Source organism: Sapajus apella, unplaced genomic scaffold (assembly GCF_009761245.1).
Source record: "Sapajus apella isolate SASKATOON/1434 unplaced genomic scaffold, GSC_monkey_1.0 scaffold169, whole genome shotgun sequence".
Taxonomy (NCBI): domain Eukaryota; kingdom Metazoa; phylum Chordata; class Mammalia; order Primates; family Cebidae; genus Sapajus; species Sapajus apella.
Genome location: NW_022437109.1, coordinates 335,195 through 348,797, shown reverse-complemented (window position 1 = coordinate 348,797; position 13,603 = coordinate 335,195). Strand labels below are relative to the sequence as shown.

General features: G+C 37.5%; 1 protein-coding gene across 5 annotated transcripts in view; it reads left to right on the top strand.

Moving 5' to 3' along the window:
• SNX27 (sorting nexin 27) overlaps nucleotides 1-13,603 on the top strand; it is an 86,462-nt gene that overhangs the window by 43,099 nt on the left and 29,760 nt on the right. For all 5 annotated transcript variants that reach the window (XM_032267345.1, XM_032267346.1, XM_032267349.1 and 2 more), the window contains 4 exons: nucleotides 783-847; nucleotides 2,140-2,244; nucleotides 6,059-6,137; nucleotides 8,289-8,452. In XM_032267345.1, the coding sequence (XP_032123236.1) occupies nucleotides 783-847; nucleotides 2,140-2,244; nucleotides 6,059-6,137; nucleotides 8,289-8,452 (413 nt within the window). The remainder of the gene's footprint in view (nucleotides 1-782; nucleotides 848-2,139; nucleotides 2,245-6,058; nucleotides 6,138-8,288; nucleotides 8,453-13,603) is intronic.

Sequence of the window (13,603 nt, the reverse complement as noted above, 5' to 3'; positions counted from 1 at the left end):
ATGATATGAATTCTTAATTACCTACCCCAGTTTTCCCAAAATGGCTTTAAATTTTTGTGGTTCTCTGACTGGCCTGTTTTTAGGCCAAATAAATATTTTTCCTTTAGCATTTCAATTTTATGTTTGATTTATTACTGATTAATCTTTCCCTACGACTGCCTCTTTACTCCATGTTCTGTTGTTCTAGCTTGTTCATAGGTCACACAAGACCATGAACTTATATTTACTGAACTTGGTTTTTTTCTTTGAGACAGAGTCTTGCCCTGTCGCCCAGGCTGGAGTGCAATGGCATGATCTCGGCTCACTGCAGCCTCTGCCTCCTGGGTTCAAGTGATTCTCCTGCCTCAGCCTCCTGAGTAGCTGGGACTACAGGCGTGTGCCACCATGTTCAGCTAATTTTTTGTATTTTTAGTAGAGACAGGGTTTCACCGTGTTAGCCAGGATGGTCTCGATCTCCTGACCTGTGATCCACCCACCTCGGCCTCCCAAAGTATGGGATTACAGGCATAAGTCACTGTGCCCAGCCTATTTACTGAACTTTTATTTCTCTTTTCTGGTTATGTTTAATATTTTTAGCAAGCTACATCTTTGTATTTTCTGTTATTTCCTTGTTCTGATCATATTTAGATGAATGCCATGCCTTAAAATCTTACGTGCCAGGCACGATATGCTGCCTCATTATTGCCTGCTACTGATGATTTAAACTTAAGCTTTGATATGTCTTTGACTTTATTTTCTTGATTTTAAGGCCTTATGCCAGATTTTATCTTTGTTTTCTACAGTGTGTTCAATACGAGTAATTGGTGAGAGTGACATCATGCAGGAATTCCTATCAGAATCAGATGAGGTAGGTGAATACCTCCTTTAGTGACTATTTTCTCCTTGGCTTCTTGTGGGGGAAATAAATTAAAGGTATTGATTATGGGTTAAATTTCCGTAAGCTCTCCAAAAGACTATATTTTTTCTACTCCCTTTTTATATGTATCCTACTTACCTGTCCTTTAAGACCTAGGTTCACTTTCTCTTTGAAATGTCAGGTCCACTTTCTCTTTGAAGCCATCCCTGACGACTGTCATCAATTTTTCATTCCACCAAAAATTTTTGCAATTAATTCCATTCAATGATCACCTGTTGCTATCTCATTCTCTAATTTTTATACATGTAATCAGATTGTCGCTTTATGTTTTAGCTTACAAGAGTGTGTGCCATCTGTAGGTAAGAGCTAAATCTTAATCATCTTTATATTCCCAGTGCCTTACCACAGTATCAAGCGTGTTGTAGGTGCTTAATAAATATTAATTGAATAGAAGAATGAATATTTAATGCTAATACAGTAGTGTGTTATCCACGACTTATTTTATATGTATATGCCTTATTTTCCCAACTAGATTATAAATTTCTTACAGGCAAGGACTTAAAATAAATCAGTGGTTATGATCATTTTAGGCATGAATAGTACCTTTTTAAAAGTGGTAAATGAAAATGGACTTGTTCTGAAATAACTTTCTAGTAAAAATTACAAGGTCAAAAATTACAAGGTTAGAGGAATGTGTTAATCATCAAAAGCAGTAAGAGGATTTCTTTTGAATTGAGACTAAGAATTGTTTACTTTTTGCTAGAAGAAAGTTGAGCATCAGGCTAACTTTGAAAGGAAAAATGGGTAAGACTCAGGTATCCATTTTTTCTTTCAACAATATCCTGATTATTTCAGGGTTCAGAAAGGAACTTAGGATGTCTCTGGATCCAGTCCACATGCCTAGCCATTAATACTAGAGAATATAATTGAAACTACTGCCTTCAGTTATTTTCTCTTCTCACTTGTGAATTCTGAATGGGGAGAGGGAAGTGAATCGAAAATCTCATCTGTGTTTGACCTAGACTGTTTCACGCAAGTTTTCTGTTTTGAAATGTGAACATGTTGGCTTCAACATATTTCTTTTTTCCCTGCTTCTCTTAAAGGTTAACTTCTGCTGTAGCCCTGAGTCAGCTTTATGACTTGTAAATGTATTGACTTTTTTCCTTTTTCATTGGAACTCACTTCCTCTCTATCACGTTTTAGGTTATTGTCTAGCTAGCTTGTTACAGGGAGAGTGAAGATATACTGAGTCATAAATTCCTTCTCTGTGTCTTTTCCCCCAGAACTACAATGGTGTGTCTGACGTAGAGCTGAGAGTAGCATTACCAGATGGAACAACGGTTACAGTCAGGGTTAAAAAGAACAGTACTACAGACCAAGTATATCAGGTAAATTAAATGAACAAGTAGACTTGACGTTGGATGGTATGAAGCTAAGGAAGATAGATTAAATGAGTCAATACATGTAAAGTGCTTAGAGTGTCTGGCACATAATCAGTTTATTAATGTGAAAGTACTCTACCCTCCTTAAAAGAAAGGTATGGTAAATACCCCAGGTTGTAGTGATTAATCCCTCTTTTTTTTTTTTGGAGACTGAGCCTCACTCTGTCACCCAGACTGGAGTGCAGTGGTGTGATCTTGGCTCACTGCAACCTCCGCCTCCCGGGTTCAAGCGATTCTCCTGCCTCAGCCTCCTGAGTCGCTGGAACTACAGACACATGCCGCCATGCCCTGTTAATTTTGTATTTTTAATAGAGACGGGGTTTCACCATATTGGCCAGGATGGTCTTGATCTCTGACCTTGTGATCCACCCGCCTTGGTCTCTCAAAGTGCTGGGATTACAGGCGTGAGCCACCGTGCCCGGCCAACCCCCCCTTTTCTAATTGTAAAAAAACTTTATAACACACATGAAAACAGAATAGTATAATGAATATAGTAATAGTAATCATTCATACTTAATAATTATCAAAATTTTGCCACATTTGTATTATGTATTCCTTTTTTCTTTTCCTTTAAGTATTTAAAAGTAAATCCCATGTTATCGGACCTGCGTGTACTTCAGTGTGCATCTAAAAATATGGACTTTCTTCTTACAAAACCACAGTGCCACTATCAAACCTTAAAAATTAGCACTATTGCCTTGGTATTACCTAAAAACTACTCCATAGTCACATTTTTCCAATTGTCTAAAAATGATTTTTTACATTTGGTTTGTTAAAATCTGAATCTAAACAAAGTCCTTAGATCACACTTGATTTTTGTTTGTTTTAATGTAGAACAGTCCCCCTGTTTCCCCAGCTTTTTGTTTTCATGCCATTGTTTTGTTACAGAAATGGGTCAGTGTCCTGTGGAATGCCCCACATTCTGAATGTATCTGTTTGTTTTCTGGTGGTGTCATTTAATATGTCCTTCTGTGTCTCTGTATTTTCTATAAATGGAAGTTTGCTCTAGAGGCTCCATTAGATTCAGGTTCTGCTTTTTCGGTCATACTTCATAGTTGGTGCTATATACTTTATATTGCTTCTCAACAGCAAGTGTACAATACTGGGCTATCCCATTTCAGTGTTACTAACTAAGGTTAACCAGTAGGTTTAGGTGGTGAAATCTGATCTCTGTTGTAAAATTCACCACTGATCTTTTATCAAATGAATGTATCCATTGATGATTATTGCCTTAACCAGTGATTTCATTAAAGATTACAAAGTGCTGATTTTCTAATACTCTCATTTCTTCACACTGATTAGCTAGAAATCTTCTTAAAATAACTTTTCCTTATCAACTAAGGCTATTTAATTATCTTGAAATACAATTTGTGGGAAAGACAAGATACATATTTATTTATTTATGTATTTATTTATTTATTTATTTTGAGATGGAGTCTTGCTCTATTGCCCAGGCTGGAGTGCAATGGCACACTCTCAGCTCACTGCAACCTCCACCTCCCGGGTTCAAGCGATTCTCCTGCTTCAACTTCCTGAGTAGCTGGGATTACAAGGGTCTGCTACCACGCCAATTTTTATATTTTTAGTAGAGACAGGGTTTCACCATGCTGGCCAGGCTGGTCTCGAACTCCCAACCTTAGGCGATCTGCCTGCCTCAGCCTCCCAGAGTGCTGGGATGACAGGAGTGAGCCACCTCGCCTGGCCAGGATATGTATTTAATCCTTTCTTTTCATTGCCGATTTTCAGAGTAAATACATCATTATATATAAATGTAATTATATATAATTAATAATATATAAGATATAATATGTGTTACATATTAAATAATATATAATAAATTATATATTATAATTATATATTAATACATAATCATATAAGTAATATATTATTTAATATATAATATAGAATGCATTATAAAATAACATTATTATATATCATAATTTAGTATCATGGAATTTTAGATTCAATGTGATTTAATCAATAGCATATATTATCTTTTTGATGCTCAGACTGTTCCGTCTTTGGCCAATGAAAGCTCCTTCACGTCTGCTCCTGTATGCTTTTGATGCAACCTAATATTTTATGATAGCATCCTTACTTTTTGGTACAATAAGATGTCCTGGCCTCATCTTTGTATATTCCCTACCCTTGATATCTAGAATAGGCCATTTCCCCAAGGAGTCCCATCCTTTTAGTGAGAAACTGTATTTAGAGATCATGATCTGCATGCTGGGTATGCCTGTATGCCTTTTCATTGGCCTTTAATCCTGACTTGATCAGAATTTTCAAGGAGACAAGCAGGTTTCTGGGTACTAATGCTTATATTTCTCCTTTGTAGCAAACGTTAAAAAATCTATCCTCCATACGTTTATTCATCCACTGTATATTATGGTAAAGGATGTATGCAGGATCTCAGGCATTTCTGAAATTACACAATGGTAGAGAATTTTAAGGAAAGTACTAGTTTTACAGTTTGCTGATGTTTTGTTTTGTTTTGATTGCTTTTTTCCAGTGTTCCTCTAGGTTTTTTACACTTTCATCTTAATCCTGTTACTGAGACTTCTATCTATAAACTATTTTCTAAACCTTGAAAGCATTTTAGTTTCTATCCAGTGCAGTGTAGAATGATAATTTGGAATACTTACAATGTCCAGTTCCTCTATCACATCATGGATGAACCTAGGCCTCATATGTGAGTAGACATGAGAAGGGATATAGTCATATTTGGTTGACTGAGATACTAATATTCAACAGTTTTATCTTTGTTTTATCAGCAAAACAATGGCATGAAAAATAAATACCTTACTTATATTGAGACCGATCTTGCAAAGAAATTTTGTTACTACTGGTTTGTGTTTTATTGTTGTTTGTATGTAATTGTCATTTATTTGCACACAGAATCTTCCAATTTCTTTTTTATTTGTCTTGTTAGGACCTGAGTTCCTAGAGAGAATGAATGATTCTTGTTTAATATGCCTCTGTTGTCCCAGCATTTTGATATTTTATGTTGATATTATGATGGTAATTCTTAGGAAATGGAGGTGCCTAATGATCCCAACATGAGACATGGATCATCTAAAAAGTAAACAAAAACAATTTGTGAAGCCAGAATATAATTGGCAATATTTTAAGCTCTAGAATCAAATATATAGTTTTTTGTGTTAATGTATTAAATGTAGGCTGAATGTTTGAAACTGGATATTTAAGAATTTGTTTTCTTTTTAAGATCTGTGCTATTGCCGGGCGTGGTGTCTCACGCCTGTAATCCAAGCACTTTGGAGGCCAAGGCGGGCAGAGCACCTGAGGTCGGGAGTTCAAGACCAGCCTGACCAACATAGTGAAACCCCGTCTTTAAAAAAAAAAAAAAAAAAAATAAAATTAAAAAAAAAAGAAGAAGAAAAAAGATCTGTGTTATTAAGTACATTTCTTGTAAGTGATGTTAAAAAAGAATGAAGTCATATTCAGAGAGGGAAGCTGATGTTTAAGGAGAGACTATTATCAGCTTGCATTGGAAGGGAGAATCTCATATTTAGAGATCATAGCTGTTTGGGTCAGATACAGCTGTTTTTTTCCCTTTTCTTTCATATGTATATATTCATCAATGCATGTACACATACATACAAAGAAGCCTAGCTATGCACATGAATATAATTTTTGTCAGACCAAGATGGCAGAACCTCTACCTTTTCCTTCCTCCATAGGCAGACACCTGCCTTTTCCTATAGCATTGTCTGACTTAATATATCTTGTTTAACCTTAGGCTATTGCAGCAAAGGTTGGCATGGACAGTACGACAGTGAATTACTTTGCCTTATTTGAAGTGATCAGTCATTCCTTTGGTAAGTGCCAGTGGCTGATAATTAAGTTTTGTTTTCTAATACTGTCAGAAGGAAACTATTTACCTAGAGAAGAACTTCAAGACAAGGGGAGATCCCACTCATTAGAACCATCTGTAACAATCAGACCAAGCATACCCCATTAAACTCAGGTCATAAGGATGTCTGATCACTGTTAATTCTTTTTCCTCTTTTGTAAGTATAGGTTACAATCAGCACTGAATCGGCAGATACTTTCATGAGGTTCTTTTAAATCTGAGGTTCAAAATTCATATATTCCAATAAAACAGGCTTAAAAAGATGGGATGTTCTACTTAGCCACACGTTGTTTTAGTGTACTTTAGGATTTTTGTAAAGATTCTTAAGAGTAGCTTTCTGTTTTAAGTTAGAAAGATATACATTGCTTCAAAGCCTTGTTTTAATGCATACATTTAAGTTTCTGTATAAATAAATTTCCTCCTCCAAGGAAGTTTTATTGCATGGTGACAGGAATTTCTCATCTTTTATTTTATAAAAGCTAGGGATCACCATCATACTGGTTGCGTTGAGACTACAAAGAGGAGAGAGTGAGAGCTTTCTCTGAATAGCATAGATTTCCAACAGTTTATGGGTCTCTTCCATGTCATATGTATTTATACAGGGTTAAGGCCATAATTGATAGAGATAATATTGGTTGATCAGACCTTCCTTATCCCAGAGAGGGGGTGAGTTTGGTGGATTTAGGTTGCCTTGCCATCTGAGGTCCAGGTAGAATAACTTTGATTCCCTGAAAGCAGCCATCTCCCTAATATTTTTTTTTCTTCCCAACTCACAGCAGTGTAACTAGGCAGATGTAAATTACATTACAGAGGCTTACTAAGTTGCCAGGACATTTGGATTCTAACCTTATTTTTTTCCCTAAGTTTTAGTTTCATTTTCTATAAAATGGAAAATATTAAATCTGTCTTTTGTAGTGTTATAAAGCCAGGTAAACATTGAGAGAGGAGGTAATCTCAGCAATTTGGGAGGCTGAGGCAGGAGGATTGCTTGAGCCTAGGAGTTTGAGACCAGCCTGGGCAACATAGTGAGACTGCCATCTCTACAAAAAATTTAAAAATTAGCCAAGCGTGGTGACACATGCAGGTGGTCCAAGCTAGGAGGCTGAGGTAGGAGGACCATTTGAGCCTAGGAAGTTAAGGCTGCAGTAAGCTGTGATTGTGCCGCTACACTCTAGCCCAGGCAACAGAGTGAGAACCTGCCTCAAAAAATAAATAAATAAAAATAAAAGGAAAGGAAAGAAAAGAAAACTCAGCCTTTCCAAAGACAGGCAATTTAGAAATTAAAAGTGGTAGTTTTTTTTTATCCTGCTTTGGTGGCTGTTAGGAAGTAACATTACTCACAAGACACTTTTCACTTTGAGGAATGCTGTAGGATTTTTGGAGGTAGTCTGGAAAGAACCTTTTGGCGTTAACAGTAAAAGCAGTTCATTGAGAATTGCCACATGAAAGACTCTGAATGCACACAGCTGGGTAAGAGGAGAGGCTTGCTTTAAGGATATTTAGTGGACGTTAGCTGTAATGTACTAGTTAATGGATCAGATATTTTAACTAAATTTGGAGTTTGTGCTGTTTGCAGAGTTACGTTAACTGATTTGTGTTTCAGTCTATTTTGTGTTGCTATAAAGGAATACCTGAGGCTGGGTAATTAATAAAAAAAAAAAGTCTGTTTGACTCATGATTCTCCTGGTTTTCAGCTGATGTCCACCAAGCATCCTTAAGATTGGGTTCAAGATTGGGCATCTGTTAAGGTCCTCAGGCTGCTTTCTTCCATTCATGGTGTGTGCAGAGATCACATTAGGCCCCACCTCCAACACTGGGGATCAAATGTCAACATGAGCTTTGTCGGGGGACAAATATCCAGACCACAGCAACCTGTCATTCAAGTGATAGGTTTCAATCAGCTTGAGACTTGACTGGTCATGGTCTTAGCTAGAAGGGATATTTGGCTGGACAGATATGGCTGTTTTGTGCTCCCAAGGCAGAACTCCTTGATGAATTTGAGCTGATGTTCTGGTTAATGATAACATACCATTCTTGATTTGCCATACACAGTTTATATTAGGGAAATTTCTTATATATTTTTACTCCAGCTTTCTGTGTTTTGTCTCTCCTTTAGTACGTAAGTTGGCACCTAATGAGTTTCCTCACAAACTCTACATTCAGAATTATACATCAGCTGTGCCAGGTACCTGCTTGACCATTCGAAAGTGGCTTTTTACAACAGAAGAAGAAATCCTCTTAAATGACAATGACCTTGCTGTTACCTATTTCTTTCATCAGGTAGGTGAACTGATCTTCTTGAAAGGCACAACTGCTTTTTATGTTTGAATATAGTTGGTACTTTGCCAATTCTCTGTGAATTCCTAGGTAAGCTGCCTTGCTCCTGGGTCTTGAGTTACATTTGTAAAATGTTCTATCCCATTTCACAAAAGATGAATAAATAAGTTTTAGAAGCAAAGCTATCCTGGAGTTTTAAAAATATGTATACTAATATTTTTAAACAATAGAAAATGAGCATGTGGCTGTGTACCTGTTCAAAAATTTTCTACCACTATTATACATACACAGAGTTTAAAGCATCTAAATAGTTCTGCACAGTTTATTATGAAAAACAGTTGCCCCTGCTTATTTCCATCTCCCCCCATAGGCAACCACCTGTTCACCTCTTTTAGCTTTGTTTTTGTTTGTTTTCTTTTTGGTATTTACTTCTATGTCTCCATTATAACTTGGTTATATTGCTCCTACTTAAGTTTTCAGATTCCAGCAGCATCTCTTAATTTCCCGCTATTGAAGATGAGACACAAGCTATCTTTCCTCCCCCATTCTTACCATATGCCCATACCTTTTTCATCTCTCCCATCCCCTTAATATAGTCAAATTATAATATTTGTTAGGTCAGTATTCAGTGTTTACAATATTTCGACTCTGTAAATAGCGAAATTTACAACATTTTTCTTTTCCCCCAGCTAATTATTCCCCTCATTTTTCATTTGCTTAATTTTCTGTGTACTTATAATTAATTTAGCTCCATACTCTTCACCAGTTGTCTAAATCTCCTCTAAAGACATTCAATTCAGACCCATCAGGTAGTTCATGAATTTCCTCTTTCTGTAGAAATCCTTTGTGGAGCTTCTTCCTCTATCCCTGTGTGAAGTGGCGGCTCTGCACTCTGGAGCACGGCTGGCCTTCTGGTACCGCCCTTCCCCACTACCACGTCCTGTTTCCGGTGTTAGAGTGCATCATTTGTTTTGTTTTGCTTTACTCCCTTATTTTTGTAGAATACATTTTCAGAGCTGTTCCTCTTTTTATATATGTAATTTTTTAATTTTAATTTTTGTGGGCACATAGTAGGTATATATATATTTGGAGTACATGGGATGTTTTGATACAGGCATGTGGTATGTAATCACATCACAGAAAATGGGGAATCCATCCCCTCAAACATTTATTTTATTTTATTTTTTTTTTTTTTCGAGATGTCGCCCTGGCTGGAGTGCAGTGATGTGATCTCAGCTCACTGCAACCCCCGCCTCCTGGGTTCAAGTGATTCTTCTGCCTCAGCCTCCCGAATAGCTGAGACTACAGGTGCGTGCCACCACGCCTGGTTAATTTTTTGTATTTTTAGTAGAGATGGGGCTTCACCATGTTAGCCAGAATGGTCTTCATCTCCTGACCTCATGATCCACCTGCTTCGGCCCCCACAAAGTTCTGGGGTTACAGGTGTGAGCCACTGTGCCTGGTCAAACATTTGTCTTTTATGTTACAAACAATCCAGTTATACTCTTTTTTTTGGGGGGACGGAGTTTCGCTCTTGTTACCCAGACTGGAGCGCAATGGCGCGATCTCGGCTCACCGCAACCTCTGTCTCCTGGGTTCAGGCAATTCTCCTGCCTCAGCCTCCTGAGTAGCTGGGATTACAGGCACGCACCACCATGCCCAGCTAATTTTTTTTTTGTATTTTTAGTAGAGACGGGGTTTCACCATGTTGACCAGGATGGTCTCGATCTCTTGACCTCGTGATCCACCCGCCTCGGCTTCCCAAAGTGTTGGGATTACAGGCTTGAGCCACCGTGCCCAGCCCAGTTATACTCTTTTAGTTATTTAAAAATGTACAATTAAATTATTATTGACTATAGACACCCTATGGTGCTATCAAAGTACTAGGCCTTACCATTAATTCTACATATTTTTTGTACCCATTATCCATCCCCACCTCTCCCCAAATTCCCTACTACCCTTCCCTTCCCAGCCCCTGGTAACCATCCTACTCTCTATCTCTTTGAGTTCAATTGTTTTGATTTTTATAATCCACAAATAATTGAGAACATGTGATGTTTGTCTTTCTGTGCCTGGCTTATTTAACTTAACATAATAACCTCTACTTCCATCCATGCTGTTGCAGATGACTGACTCTCATTCTTTTTTTTTTTATGGCTGAATAGTACTCCATTGTGTATAAGTACCACATTTTCTTTATCCATTCATCTGTTGATGGATACTTAGATTGCTTCTAAATCCTGACTGTTGTGAACAGTGCTGCAACAAACATGGGAATGTGGATATCTCTTCAATATACTGATTTTTTTTTATTTTTTAATTTTTTCAATATACTGATTTTCTTTCCCAGCAATGGGATTGCTAGATTGTAGGATGGTTCTATTTTTAGTATTTTGAGGAACCTCCAAACTGCTCTCCATAGTGGTTGTACTAATTTATATTCCCACTAGCAGTAAACAAGGGTTCCCTTTTCTCCATATCCTTGCCAGCATTTGTTATTGCCTCTGTCTTGGATCTAAGCCATTTTAACTAGGGTGAGATGATATCTCATTGTAGTTTTGGTGTGCATTTCTTTATTTTCCTGTTGTTTGAGCTCCTTATATATTCTGATTATTAATCCCTTGTCAGACGAGCAGTTCGCAAATATTTTCTCCCATTCTGCAGGTTGCTTTTTCACTTTGTTGATTGTTTCCTTTGCTGTGCAGAAGCTTTTTAGCTTGATGTGATCCCATTTGTCCATTTTTGCTTTGATTGCCTGTGTTTGTGGAGTATTACTTAAGAAATCTTTGCCCAGACTGATGTCCTGGAGAGTTTCCCCAATTTTTTTCTTGTAGTAGTTTCATAGCTAGAGGATTTAGATTTAATTATTGAATCTATTTTGATGTGATTTTTGTATATGGCAAGAGTTAGGTATCTGGTTTCATTCTTTTGCACATGGCTACCCAGTTTTCCCAGCACCATTTATTGAAGAGACTGTCTTTTCCCCAGTATATGTTCTTGGCACCTGTATCGAAAATGAGTTAACCGTAGGTATGTGGATTTGTTTCTCAGTTCTTTATTGTGCTCCATTGGTCTGTGTGTCTGTTTTTATGCCAGTACCATGCTATTTTTGTTACTAGAGTTCTGTAGTATTTGAAGTCAGGTAATATAATTCCTCCAGTTTTGTTCTTTTTCTTCAGAGCCAGGGTCTCACTTTGTCACCCAGACCAGAGTGCAGTGGCATGATCACAGCTCACAAGCTCCTGGGCACAAGCTATCCTTCTGCTTCAGCCTCTCCAGTAGCTGGGGCTGTAGGTGCACGCCACCATGCCTAACTGCTTTTTAAAGTTTTTGTAGAGGTGGAAGATCTTGCCATGCTGCCCAGGCTAGTCTTGAGCTCGTGGGCTCAAGTAATCCTCCCACCTTTGTCTCCTAAAGTGCTGGGTTACAGATGTGTGCCACCACACCTCACCCAGTTTTCTTCTTTTTCTTAGGATGTCTTTGGCTATTCTGGTTTTTTTGTGGTTCTGTCTAAATTTTAGGATAGTTGTTTTCTATTTCTGTGAAGAATGTCATTGGTATTTTGATAGGAATTGCATTAAATCTGTGGATCACTTTGTATAGTATGGACATTTTAACAATATTGATTCTTCCAATCCATGAACATAGAATACTTGTTCCATTTGTTGGTGTCCTCTCTTCAATTTCTTTCATCGTGTTTTAATTTCTTTTTCAGATTGTTCACTGCTGATATACAGAAATCCTACTGATTTTTATTGTTGAGTTTGTATCCTGCAACTTTACTGAATCTATTTATCAGTTCTAATAGTTTTTTGGTGGAGTCTTTAGGTTTTTCCAAGTATGAGATCATATCATCTGCAAACAAGGATAATTTGACTCCTTCCTTTCCAGTTTGGATGCCCCTTATATCTTTGTCTTGTCTGATTGCTCTAGCTGGGACTTCTAGTACTATGTTGAATAACAGCGGTGAAAGTGGGCATCCTTGTCGTGTTGCAGATCTTAGAGGAAAGGCTTTCAATTTCTCCCCATTCAGGATGATACTAGCTGTGAGTCTGTTGTATATAGCTTTTATTATATTGAGGTTCCTTCTATACCCAGTTTTTTGAGAGGTTTTTATTATGAAGGCATATTGAATTTTATCAAATGCTTTTTCACCGTCAATTGAAATGATCATATGGTTTTTGTCTTTCATTCTGTTGATTGACATTGTCAATTGTGACACTGATTAATTTGTGCTTTTGAACCATCCTTACATTCCCAAAGATACATCCTACTTGCTCATGATGATTTTTTAAATATACTGTTGAATTCAGTTTGCTAATATTTTGTTGAGAATTTTTGCATCAATATTCATCAGTGATATTGGTCTGTAGTCTTCTTTTTTGACGTGTCTTTGTCTGGTTTTGGTTTTGTCTTTTTTGATGTGTCTGGTTTGGTATCTTTTTTTTTTTTTTGAGATGGATTCTGGCTCTGTCGCCCAGGCTAGAGTGCAGTGGCACAATCTCGGCTCATTGCAACCTCTACCCCCAAGGCTCAAGCAATTCTCCTGCTTCAGCCTCCTAAGTAGCTGGGATTACAGGCGTGCGCCACCACACCCAGCTAATTTTTGTATTTTTAGTAGAGACAGGGCTTCACTGTGTTGGCCAGGCTGGTCTTGAACTCCTGACCTTGTGATCCCCCACCTCAGCCTCCCAAAGTGCTGGGATTACAAGCATGAGCCACCGTGCCCAGCCTTGATGTCTTGTTTGATGTATCTTTGTCTAGTCTGTCCTTGAGAGTGATCCATGTGCTGGATCACTCTCAAAGTAATGTGTGTTCTGCAGTCATTGGATGAAGTGTTCTATAAATATCTATGAGATCCATTTGGTCTATAATGCAGATTAAGTCCAGTGTATCTTTGTCGATTTTCTGTCTGGAAGTTCTGTCCAAAGCTGCAAGTTGGGTGTCGAGGTCTCCAGCTGTTACTGTATTGGAGTCTGTCTCTCTCTTTAACTCTAATAGTATTTGCTTTAGATATTTAATATATATCTGGGTGCTCCAGCATTGGGTGCACATATATTTAAAATTTTTATATCCTCTTACTGAATTGACCCCTTTATCATTATATAGTGACCTCCTTTGTCTTGTCCTATTTTTTTTTTTTTTGAGACGGAG